The sequence below is a fragment of the Arvicanthis niloticus genome, chromosome 23 (genome assembly GCF_011762505.2).
Source record: "Arvicanthis niloticus isolate mArvNil1 chromosome 23, mArvNil1.pat.X, whole genome shotgun sequence".
Lineage (NCBI taxonomy): Eukaryota > Metazoa > Chordata > Mammalia > Rodentia > Muridae > Arvicanthis > Arvicanthis niloticus.
Window position 1 is genome coordinate 17,756,394 of NC_133430.1, and position 12,584 is coordinate 17,768,977.

General features: G+C 45.1%; 1 protein-coding gene across 11 annotated transcripts in view; it reads left to right on the forward strand.

Moving 5' to 3' along the window:
- Positions 1-12,584, forward strand: part of Ttc7b (tetratricopeptide repeat domain 7B) — a 219,320-nt gene that overhangs the window by 63,538 nt on the left and 143,198 nt on the right. For 7 of the 11 annotated variants that reach the window (XM_076921409.1, XM_076921413.1, XM_076921419.1 and 4 more), the window contains 2 exons: positions 5,509-5,630; positions 6,497-6,520. In XM_076921409.1, coding sequence (XP_076777524.1) covers positions 5,509-5,630; positions 6,497-6,520 — 146 coding nt within the window. The remainder of the gene's footprint in view (positions 1-5,508; positions 5,631-6,496; positions 6,521-12,584) is intronic. The other 4 variants (XM_076921410.1, XM_076921412.1, XM_076921415.1 and 1 more) reach the window with 1 other exon arrangement.

Here is a 12,584-nt window from a genome sequence, read left to right on the forward strand (position 1 = left end):
TGATAGCCATTCTTGTAAGACTTGAGCACAATCAGAAGGTAAGCTTTCCCTGAGTTTTCTAGACCTTGGTTTCCATGATTAGAGGATGAAGAGGGACTACCTATGCCTGGCTAACTCTTATGGTTTTGTTATTGTTTGCTTTGTTTTTACATGTATAGATGGGAAGCAATTCTCTTTTTTAAATAATTAATTATATACACTTTTTTATTTTATAACAACACTAGTTTTTAGAAAACTATGACCATCACATGTGTCATGAGTGTTTGTAAATAAATTTAATTTTTTTATTAGTAACTGTTTTGGGGGAGGTAATTCTTATGTAAACCATTTTAGAATGTGTTGGTGGACAGAAGGAGAGTCAGAATTGTCTTTGACAGGGAAAGCAGAATAGGATTGCAGAAACTGAAGAGTGGGTGGGAACTATGGAGAATCATGTGACCTGGCCTGACAAAGCCATGGCTATAGGACACAGTGTTTGGGAGTTCCAGTTGCTATCTGGCTCTTTGGCCCGTATGCAGTCCTATGAGGAGTGGATTTTGTTTTCATCAGTCAGAGTTGCTGTACAGATTGTCAGGGACATGAACATGCAGGCTGATTTTGAAATCTGTCCCTCCGCCTGCCTGCCTGCCTGCCATGGCCAGCACATGGCTGTGGGTACTCGGTTCATCTTGACTGAGCCTTGCCGCTGGCCACATCTCAGCTCACTCAGAGACCTTTATTTCTCAGCTTACCGTTTAGTTGTCCACTTTGGAGCTGCCCTTCCCTGACAGGGACAAAGGGTTCATCTGTCGCATTTGTCTGCAGGGATATAGGAAGTGGCCGATGGGAGCTGCTGCCTGTTGTGTTCGTTCCTAATTCCCCAGTTACTGTTGAGTTCTTCAGCTGAACAGCAAGGAAATTCATATAATCATGGAATTCAAAAGATGCCTTCTTTCCCGGTGATCATAGGAGGCTTGTAGTGATCATGGGAGATATATTTTGAAAAGAAAATTAAGGCCCCAGGATACCCAGCAAGTTGGGTCAAACAAAGCTATAATACAATCAACTCTTTCCTGACAGCTAGTTCGGTCTCTAGGCCACTGCATGCTCACCTTATCACCATGCACACACCCTCCTTGTGGAATGCAGCCAGGTACTGGACTGTGACCTTCTCACCATCCACACATCCTGCCGGTGGAACGCAGGTCACAGGCACTGGACTGTGAGAGCCTTGGCTTCAGTGCCACAGACAAGCTCCTTCTGCAGCCTACAATGAAATCTCAGCCTTTCCACATGACTCTTTCTGGCTCTGACTTTTCCATATGTGTTTCCTTCATGGACCTGCCCAGACTTCAGCAAGAGAGAGGTTGAATGAGCCAGACGTCTGTCTCTGCTGCAGTAGGAACTCAACACATTGTATGTTGGTCAGTCTAGAAACTGGGAAAGTTGTGCTTAGTGGAAGTTCAGGGATTCATAGACCTTATTTGTTTTTAAATCTTCAATCTCAGCCGGCTTGATTTTGAACTTTTAAAGAATTATGCTAGAGTGAAAACAAAAGCAGACTCTGAGAGGAGTGAAAGCCCTGGCAAGTCTGGGACAGACAGAGCCTGGCCTGCACCATCCTGGGAAGAAAATCTGATATGCTTTTGCTTTGCTGGTCAGGGGCAGAGGCAGGACAGTGTATAGTGGCTTCCCCTGCCCTTCTGCCATGCTGAGGTGAGAAGGCTGCTGTCTTCCAGGATTTATTGGCATTTTATTCATGAATATTGGCTGAAAAGTTTGTTCATTAATGAAAATAAAGTTTTTAGAGAATGTCACACGTGCAGTTGCTGAGCAGAAGGGCAGTGACTGACCCTTCAGAAAGGGGCCGATCTCACCCTTCCCTTGAGTCTGCAGCTTCGGCTGGGAGAGGCGGCAGAGCAGGACAGAGACATGAGTGGGTGCTGAAATCCTGTTGCAGACTCTGCTTAGCTGTGAGACTTGAAGGCATGTCATTTAACCTCTGTGTGTTCAGGAGCCTCTGCTATAAATAACCACAATTACTGGCATGTCATTCTGACGAGCGGCCAGTTCATGAATTTCCCAGTATGTTGTTAGCACACATCAAATAGCTTAGTGTTCGTTACAGCCTTTAAAGTTCCAGATGTTTACGTGAAAATCTGGAATATTACAAGTTCATTGTCTTATTAGGAATGTAGAGACAAGTTTATGAAGTATCCTTTCAGGGTCATGAATTGCCCTGTCTGTACTGAAACCTGCTTTTTCTGTTCTGGTGTGTTCTCCACACCCAGATGGACTTTGGCTTGTTCATTTATTTCTTGTGCTTCAGCTTTCTCCCTCCATAGCAGAACTAGCAGGAGTTGAGTGGTTTGATTTCAAAAGCCTAGAGATCTGTCCTTTACAGAGACAGGATGGTTGTATACCAGGTAGCATGCAGGGTGCTAGCCCTGGCTCATTCTTCCTCCTTGTTCCAAATATGGAGGTAGGGTCAAGGGAGATGAGTCCATGAGAGCTGTGTGTTAAATGTTTATTTAGAGTTGTCCTTGTTAAATTAGGGTCATAGAGACACGGACCGATGATGCTCTCTGATAGTTTGTTTTCTGAAAGAGAATAAAATACAACTAACATTATATGTGTAAAATGATTTGATCAGACAAATCAAATAAGATAGCATTAACAGTGGTGCAGGCTGGCTTTGATTAGTTTCTGTTCAGATAGAGGCAGCATGCCAACAGCAAATAAAGTGTTCTGCCCTGTAATACTGCTGGCGGGGCAGTGATATGGATAAAGATGACCTCATCCTTGCTGTCATAACCTGAGCACATTTTGGCACATGAAGTCATCCTGTCTTTGGGCTTTGTATATACTGCCTGGCCAGCTGGTGGTGGCATTCTAGAGCAGGAGCCAGGCCAGGGTGCAACTCTACCCTCTGCTGACAGTTTATTTCTTCACACCCAATTTTGGAAAAGAAGCTAAGCTAAACTGCCAGGCATTTGTAACTGTTTATGAGCCAATTTAGTGCTAAAGTTCCAAGAAGAAATACCAGGTCCCCAGGTATTACAGAGCACATCCCAGATTCCTTTTGAATGTGCAGCTCAGAGAGCACAGGTCGTGACTTGACTTTATGATGTCTGCCATACAAGGGAACTTGAGTGGCACAGCTGAGTGGCAGATCCAGAGTGGATTAAAGTGAGGTCGGTGTGTGTCTTGAATCAAGCTAGGTGCTCTGCGGAGAGAGGCAGAGCTGAGCTGCGGACACAGGCCACTGTGCTCATGGCGTTGAAGGTGAGACAGTCGAGAGACCATGTTCTCCTTGCTCTCAGTTCCCATCACGTCAGCCCATTCAGAGCACAGGCCAGCACGTGAACGCTTCCTAATGGAAATGTCCAGAGATGGATGCCTAGCCTCTGCCCTAGCACCACTGATTTTGAGCCTGACATCTGGCTGCCTTCTGCATCATTCCAGAAAAGTGTAGTGACCAGAGAGGAACAGTCACTTATGCTCATGTTTGTGCATTGTTGTAATCAAATCATCTCTCAAAACAGTAAAGCACTTTCTATCTGCCTTGTTCTCAGTTTATATTAAATTTTTACATTACTTTCATGGTTATATATTACTTAAAATAATACCTTATTATTGGGTCTAACTTGGCATCTTTCTTCAGGCAGCTTTTCCATTGCTTTGTTTACATTATTTCCTAGGGGCAAACTTCCAGAAGTGGGGATATTTTTACCACTCTTGTTACCATGTACTGGGGCTCTTACTTTGGCAGTTCAGGAGACTAGGTATTACTTTGCTTTTTGGCAAATTGTTACAAATTACTTTCTAGATGAACATAGTGTTTTGCATGCTTAGTTTATGTTTTCAATTATTAATGGGATTGACATTTCCCCCATTTTTCTTAGTAATAATAATGATTATTATTATATTAAAGAATAATACCAGGGAGATATAGCTCAGTGGGAAAACATGTTTGCTGCCAAGCCAGAAGACCTGAGTTCAATTATCAGGACTCACATGCTAGGAGAGAATCAACTCCTACAAATTGTCCTCTAACTTACACACGCACTCTGAAGTGTATGCAGTACCCCTACACACAATAGGTGGGTAAATGTAATAATTTAGAGGATAGTGTTGCTGAGGTATGATTTACACATCGTGTAATTCATCCATTTAAATGGTATAATTCTGTGTAGCTTTTGTATTTATCTGTTTGTTTATGTAGATAGATAGGGTATCGCCTGAGCTCAAGTTATCCTGTTTTTTCAGCTCCTGAAGTAGTTGGGACCACAGGCACACATTAGTGTGTGTAACCATCGGCACTATGATTACATTCAGAGCAGTGTGAACATCTCCAGTATTTAATCCCAGGATATTTTATTTAGATATCCATCTAAAAGGAAGCCTTGTACCCGCCTGCAGTCAATCTCCATCCCATCCTTTCTCCCAGCACTGAGCTCTTGCTAACCTTTCTGCTTCTGTAAATGTGCATGTTTCATATAAAGTCATATAGTACATGATGTATGATGACTGGCATCTTTGACTTAGCATAATGTTCTCAAGATCTGTTGCTGGTGGAGCGAACATTGGTACTTTTTATTGTTATGTAATCTTTTATTGCATTTATTGTATTTTGTATTAATTACTTTTTGTTTTTAATTATGTGTCTGTGTGTGGGTTTGTACATGTGAGGGCAGTGCTGACTCCAGAAAACAAGGGCTTCATGTTTGCATGTGTGGTTCTTGCCATGGCTCTGATTCTCTCTGAGAAATGCTTTGACTTCTGAGTTTAAAGAGAGTTGCTGATGTGTGTTTACAGTTCACTCTAAACTCATCTTGGAAGTCTTTTACCTGAGGAGTTGGCAGTTTTGTCTGTTCTGGGTTTTTTGTTTTGTTTTTGTTTTCTTTTCGGTTTGGTTTGGGTTTTTGTTTTGTTCTGTTTTGTTTTCAGAACTAATTATTTAAATCTTTTTAACCTGGTTATCCATGGTTTCCCAAGGCTATACTTAGGGAGAGAGGGTTATTTCTTCAGCTATTTCTTTGAGTTATTTCAGCTATTTCAGTTATTTCTTTGAGTGTAAATGTATAGCACTCAGCCTCCTGGCCTGAGCCCTGCAACCTGGTGAGTTTGTGTTCTGGTAAATTCCAGAGTTAGTGCCAATTGCGTCACGTGTTGGCTCTCAGTGGAGGAATAAGTCTGCCTGCCTGACCAGAGCCGTTGGTGGGCAGTGACTTCCTGCTCTTTGCTGAGACTGGTTTTGTTTCATTTAGTCTCCCTGGCAATGTCTTGGCCTTTATCAGAGACTCCACATTTGATGATTCTTCTGGTAGCAGTCTCTAAGCTCTCAGAGTCAACACCCTACAGTGCTGCCCAGATGCCCCTGTAGTAGGAGTTGTCTCTTAGACACTGCACCTGTCTCTGCCAGAGGACGTTGGTTGTTCAAGTCTTCCGGTGTGTTTGGAGCTAGGGTTTGAAGGAAGTAGGCATTGATCTGTATTTGATTAGTTTTCCAATTCTCTCCCCTTCTAGGTAATACTAACTAATATTCAGAACAGAAGCCCTAAGCCTGGCCCTGCTCCCCACGATCAAGAACTAGGTTTTTTCCTAGAAACAGGACTTCAGAGAGCCCATGTCCTCTATTTCAAAAATGGGTAAGCTTTCTTTGTTGTTGTTGCTTTAAATTCACTTCCTAAGAAGGAAAATAGTCTTTTAATATGCTGTCTCCAGCTCAGTTGTTAGAACAATTGTTAGAACAAAATGATTTTAAATATGAATTACAAAACTGGGGAGATGGCTCAGTGGGTAAAGTGCTTGCCCCGCAAGCAGGAGGACCCAAATCATTGTAAAAACTAGGCCTGACAGACTTGCCTACAATCCCGGTACTGGGGAGTAGAGACAGGTGGATCCCAGAGTCTAGCCTCACCAGTGAGCTCCAAAAAAAACCAAGGTAGAGTGTGATAGAATAAGACATCACACACACACACACACACACACACACACACACACACACATGAGTCCACTATGTGATATAATTAGAATGTTTTGTAAAAAGAATGAACATTGGTTTCTTTGTGTGTCCTCACTACGTGACTCTCTTGACTTCCTGTGAGGTTTGAAGGTGGGAGCGGAGGGAGGAAGACACTTGGGAGACTATGAACTCCAAGCAGGGAGCTCTAGGCAGGGCTAGTGGTGCTGGTGGAGCCATGTCTGAGATGTCCTTTCTCCATGTGAATGATACTGCCTCTCCAGTTTGTCAAGGGAACCCCAGCACACAGAATTCCTTTCTGAACAGTTCTGAAAACTGGATTTGCCAAGCCGAAACATTCAGGACCTGACTCTCAGGACCTTTTCTCCTCAGGCTGCATTTGAGAGGGTTAGGGAAGGGCTGCAGAACATGGATGGAAGGGATGGCTCTCTAAGGCTTTGACATCTGTTTTCCTTTTGTGTTGTTCTTGTGAGAAATGTGCTGATTCCGTTCACGTCTCTTCAGTTGTCCTTGTTTTGACTTGTGCTGCAGGATAGATGTGCATGAAGACCAACAGTAGGTATCTGCTTTCTCTGTAGCTTCTTCAAGGCTTTGCACGGGAGGCCCCTAGGCATCTGTCCCCTTCCTCTAGGAGCTGTAGTCCAGTAGTGCTTTGACTGACAAGAGGGACACAAGTCCCACCTCTAACACAGTGAACACTGGAGCTAGCTGCTCTCTCTTCATTCTCAAGAGCGTTAAATCTTGAGGTGTAGCTCTCAGAAGGGTCTGCCTGGTAACTCACTGCTGCGTGCACCCATTTTGTATTCCTGGAAAATAAAATCTTATATTCCAAATCTTATCAAACTCTTTGAGAAGAAAGATCTACTTTGCTCCAAAGTTCACTGGTTCAGCTCAGCATGGCCCACAATAAATGTCCCAAGGCTTGGCTAGCTTTGTGGCTTTGGCACAAAGAGGCTCTCAAATATGATCTCATCTGCACTGACTGGGATCGTCTGAGCAATGACGCATGTCCCCTAGTCTGCTTTCTGCTTCTGTAAATGGAAGGAGAGGGAGGAGAAAGGGGATGTTTTTCTAGTCATTTGTTCTCCTTTTTATAATAAATGGTGGCCATTTCAGAGAAACCCTTCTTTATCTCTAACCTATGTGTGTGGGGGTGTGGGGGTGTGTGAGGGTGTGTGTGGGGGTGTGGGGAGTGTGTGGGGTGTGTGTGGGGGTGTGTGGGGGAGGGGGAGGGGTTGGGTGTGGGGGGTTGGATGTGTGGGGGGTGTGGGGGGTTGTGTGTGTGTGGGTGTGTGGGGTTATCTGTGGGGGTGTGGGGGTGTGTGCGGGTGTGGGGGGGCTGTGGGGGTGTGGGGGGCTGTGGGGGTTGGGTGTGTGTGAGGTATGGGGTATGTGGGGGGGTATGTGGGGTTGTCTGTGGGGGTGTGTGCAGGTGTGTGTGAAGGTGGGTGTGTGGGGAGGTGTATGTGGGTGGGGAGATGTTGATAACCGTAATCCAGAGGGAGAAATCAGTTCCGTTGGGAATCCCAGGGGCCAAGTCACTACCTTCTACAGGAAACGCCTTCTATGCGAGTAACCCTGTGGGCTAGACAGCTCATTTTGATCATTGGAGCCTGTTTTAGGGAGGTGGGTTGGTCATGGGACTGTTGGGCTCTGACCTCATCTTTGGGAATGATGCCACTGGGCTCAGCTAAGGTCACAAGGGGTTTGCATGGCTCACATACTTTGGATTGCTTTCTCATTCGTTTCATGTGCATTTTCCTTTACAAAATTTGAGGAAGTGCCCTCTGACACAGCCCTCTGGGCCTGCTTACCTTTGAAGCCTTTCTTCTTTCCTTACACTCTCCTCCTCCTATCCTCCACAGACCAGCTACCCCAGGGGTTCCTCCCATCTGCAGTGTTCAAAGTCTGGGCTTGGCCACACTTGTGGACTACTACAGATGCGGAGGTGGGAGTCCATGTTAAAACCCAAAATAGTTTTGGATGCTCCCAGTACCCTAGGGTGCCTGTCTGTCTGTTTGTTTGTTTTTCGAGACAGGGTTTCTCTGTGTAGCCCTGGCTGCCCTGGAACTCACTCTGTAGACCAGGCTGGCCTCAAACTCAGAAATCCACCTGCCTCTGCCTCCCAAGTGCTAGGACTAAAGGCATGTGCCACCACTGCCCAGTGGGTACCTGTCTTATATTGGTGAGTTTCTCAGGGCCATAGGACCGCTCAGAGAGGGTCAGCTGTCATGGAACATTGAACACCATGGAGGAGCTGCTATCCTGTGTTCTGGATATCCCACAGTTCTGTCTTTTGGTATATGGCTTTTTGTCATCTATCTATCTTTCTTTCTTCCTTTCTTTTTCTTTCTTTCTTTCTTTCTTTTTTTTTTTTTTTTTTTTTTTTTTGGTGTAGATGATTTTCAGTGGTAAGAAAAATGCAATGCAGATGGTAATGAGAGGCAGAAATGGATAAACTATCTTAGAATCTTAACTCCATACTTAGCATTTGGGTGATTCTTGCATACTCTTTGAGTTGTGAGAACGAATATTACCCTTTATAATTCCCAGTCTTCCCAGGAGTGACTACCACCAACCTTGAGTATCTTCCAGAGAACCTGAGACCAGCATCAGCTCCTGGTCCTGGTGTCTAATGCTTCCCACCTGCCTTGACTTTGTATTCACTGCTCTTCCTCACCCCACCGCCCCACTCACCTCCCCTGCTGTCATGTGAGCCTCTTTCCTCCCTTCCTTCCTTTTGTGGTGCTTTTCTTCCCCTTTCATCCCCCTGCTCACCATTCAGGCCTCTACTACTCCCAGTTTTCATGTCCAAGGAGTCCTTGGGTACAGCCGGACTTAGAATGAACCCACCTATCCTTCATATGGAGTCCTTGGGTACAGCCGGACTTAGAATGAACCCACCTATCCTTCATATGGAGTCCTTGGGTACAGCCGGACTTAGAATGAACCCACCTGTCCTTCATATGTATTTCTCTGATCTCCTGAGTGGCAGCTGCTAGCCTATCAAGAATGAAAACATTTTGTCAGCTCTGTGTGACGATGCATACCTGTAACTCAGGAGACTGTAGTAGGGGGACTTCAAGTTCAAGGACAGCCTGAGCAACTTAGTGATATCCTGTTTGAAAATAAAAGGATATGAGTTGTAACTCAACAGTGGTAGGAACAGGAAGCCTGGGTTAACCCAGCAAAACATTATCTGCCTGCCTGTCTTCTCTGTCTGCTTCAGCTGACTATCAGCTAAAAGTATGATGAGAGTTAGGATAAGTCAGTTGAAGTGGTGGCTTATAGAGAAACAGGCATCATTTGGCTGCTGGGCTCCATAGGCCCGGGCTTGGAATTGGACTCCTGGCAGGTCACTTCCCACTGACAACATGCCTTAGTTAGGGTTTACTGCTATGAACAGAGACCATGACCAAGGCAACTCTTGTAAGGACAACATTCAGTCCATTATCATCAAGGCAGGAACATGACAGTGTCCAGGCAGGCATGGTGCAGGAGAAGCTTAGAGTTCTGTATCTTCATCTGAAGACTGCTAGGAGAAGACTGGCTTCCAGGCAGCTAGGATGAGGGTCTTAAAGCCCACACCCACAATGACAGACTTCCTCCAACAAGCCCATACCTCCAAATAGTGCTGTTCCCTGGGCCAAGCATATTCAAGCCACCACACAACATATTGGTGTTCTTGGGGAAGCAGCTAAGGCTGACTGGATTTCCTGTTGAAGAGCAGAGTCCTCTCTAGACAGCACAGCCAATGGCAAAGAATGGTTTCTTCCTGTCAGCCTTCCTAGGAGAAGAGAAACGTTACTCCCCTACTTGAGTCACTACTCAGAGCTAGAATCACCGGAGAAGCTTGACTTGCCAGGGGTTGGTGGTGGTGGTAGGGTGGTAGGGTGGTGGGGTGGGCAGTCATTGTCTACATTACATTTTGCTTCTGGCTATTCAACCATCTGTTGTAAACCCTGGGCAGCAAAGGACGTTTCTCATAACTTTGCTTTTGTTAGCCATGTCAGGTATACTGGGTACTTCTCTGCTTCTGAATTGGTTTTAAGCAGGGAAGGTAAGCATTGGTTAAAATGAAAAGTCTCTTAGCGCTTGGGAGGCAAGCCTATTAGATTGTACCATTGGCCAAGGTTACCTTTCATTCTGCATGGGAGGCCCTTACTCAAAGAAAGCAGCATGGATGAAACTAATTTGGGGCTCCCTTGAGGTATTTACATGTTATACAAGAGGTCTTGGAATTCTGTTTTATAGAAAACAAACAGACCACTAATCTCTATTAAGCATGGGCTACAAAATAGTTTAATGTTCTCAGATAATCTTGTTGACCTTTGCAACATATTTAGCTCAGCTCAATATAGCCTAGATATAGAAGGCAGAAAAAGAGGCTTCAAGGCTAGATAGGGTGAGGACAAAGAAAGAATCAGGTCTGGAAAAAGGGAACTTGCTTTTGAACTTGTTCTATTTGATATGCATCCTGAGGGGTAGCATCAGCAAGGAAAATAGACGAACATAGACAGGGCCTGCATTTGAGTCTTAGAGCTTGCGTTTTGACACGTTGATAATATTTAAAGCCCAGAGACAGTGAAATCATTGAACACATAGCGTGGCTAGCGAAGCATGATCTAGGAGCCAGCTCAGGGACCTGCAGGAAGTGGGAATGGGGTAAAGAGGAGATCTGGGAGAGAAGCCAGCAGAGGCAGGAGGGAAGCTATGAGTGGTGCTCTGTGAGAGCCGGGAGCAGCCGTCACCTGCTGAGTAGTACTGAGCACTTGAAGAAGAAAAGCAGAGGTTGAACACTGTCTTAGATAACCCTGAAAAGACCAGGTAGAGGGCAAGAGCAGAAGCTTGTCTGGAGAAAGCCAGGAACAAATGATGCAGGAGAAAGTCGTGTTATGTTGTATTAGTCAGAGTTACCAGAGTCACAGAACTAATAGAATGTCTCCATATATTAAGGGACTTTATTGTAATGACTTACAGTCTTCAGTTCAACTATCCCTACAATGGGCAGCTGTGAATGGGAAGTCTAAAAATCTAGTAGTTGCTCAGTCCATGATACTAGTTGTTTCACCTGGTCTTCTGTATAAACTGGAATTCCGAAGAAGTAGGTTCCAAAACGTAAGTAAAAGCAGGGCAAAGAAGAGACTTCCTTCTTTCAATATCTTCATATAGGCCTCCAGCAAAAGGTGTGGCCCAGATTAAAGGTGTGTACCACCAGATCTAGAACTTGCTCTGTCCCAGGCTGACCTTGAACTCAAAGATCTGCTTGCCTCAGTCTCCTGGGATTAAAGGCATGTGCTACCTTGCCTGGGCCTAAGCTTTTCATGGTTACTATGATTCAAGATCTCCATGTCAAGATCTGGGTCAGAAGCCGGTGTCTTCCAGCTTCAAAATCTGGATCACAGGTGTGCCCTCCATTTCTGGATTGTAGTTCATTCCAAATGTAGTCAAGTTGGCAACCAGGAATAGACATCACATACGCAGTCAGCCGCCTGCCCTGGGAAGCGCAGTTTCCCTTTACACTTGCCTTCTCCACATAGAATTCCTGCTGGCAGGGTGGGCAGTGGAAAGGTGGTGGGAGATCACAAGCCAGGTGTATTAGTTTACTGTTGTGATAAAACACCACAGCCAAGAGCAATTTATAGAAGGAAGAGTTGGTTTGGGAAAGTCCATAAGAAGAGGCAGATCAGCAGGTAGCTGGAGCAGGAAGCTGTGAGATCACACCTTTACTCCTAAACACTAAGCAGAGAGAGTGAACTGGAAGGGGCATGAGGCTGTAAACTTTCACACTCCAATCTTAGTGACATGCTTCCTCCAGCAAGGCTCCATGACCTCCACAAACACCACCACCAGGAGGCGATCAAGTGTTCCAAGCATGTGAGCCTCTGGGGCATAGTTGTCTAACATCACACCAGGCTAAGGAGTATGTTTAGAGAAGCTGTTAGATCATGAAAGTGGAGTGCTATGAAGATGAGGGCAGGGTAGTTCATGTGGCAAGAGTCTAGCGCCCACAGACCCATGCCTCCATTTCAGTTGGACTGGTTTGTTTTATGTGGCTTCGTGGTTACAGGTTGAATCCTGTTTCCACATGGACCTCACTGAGCAGTGCGGTGTGGAGAGAGGAGGAGTCTGTCTGGTCTTCAGCTTCAGAGGTGTCTCTGGTAGAGTAGGATGTAGGTACGGATCCCTTTCTGTATCTTCCAGCTGAGGCCACTCTGGACATGCCATGTCACTAGGGCACTCACATATCTGGAAGACTTGACTGATGGTCCCCTGTCAAGCATCTCACTTGGGCTGTTTCAGAGTGATGGGACTAGAGGCAGCTGTGGCTGAGGAAGTCCTGGAACTGTCACAGGACTCAGGGCATCTCTACCAGCTCTCCATGACTGAGAACCAAGAAATCTCAGACATCTGTAATAAAAAGAACCAATCAAATCTTTGTTATGTTTAAATGTGGCCTTGGGTCAGTGTCATCCATTCATGCCATCAACACTTGATTATGAAGACAAAAGAGTCCTTATCAGTTTTAATGATGAAACTCAAAATCTACTGTTCTCTGTGATGAAATATTGCCACAGGCAGTTGCTTTCAGTGCTTCACCAATACACTTAACTGTAAG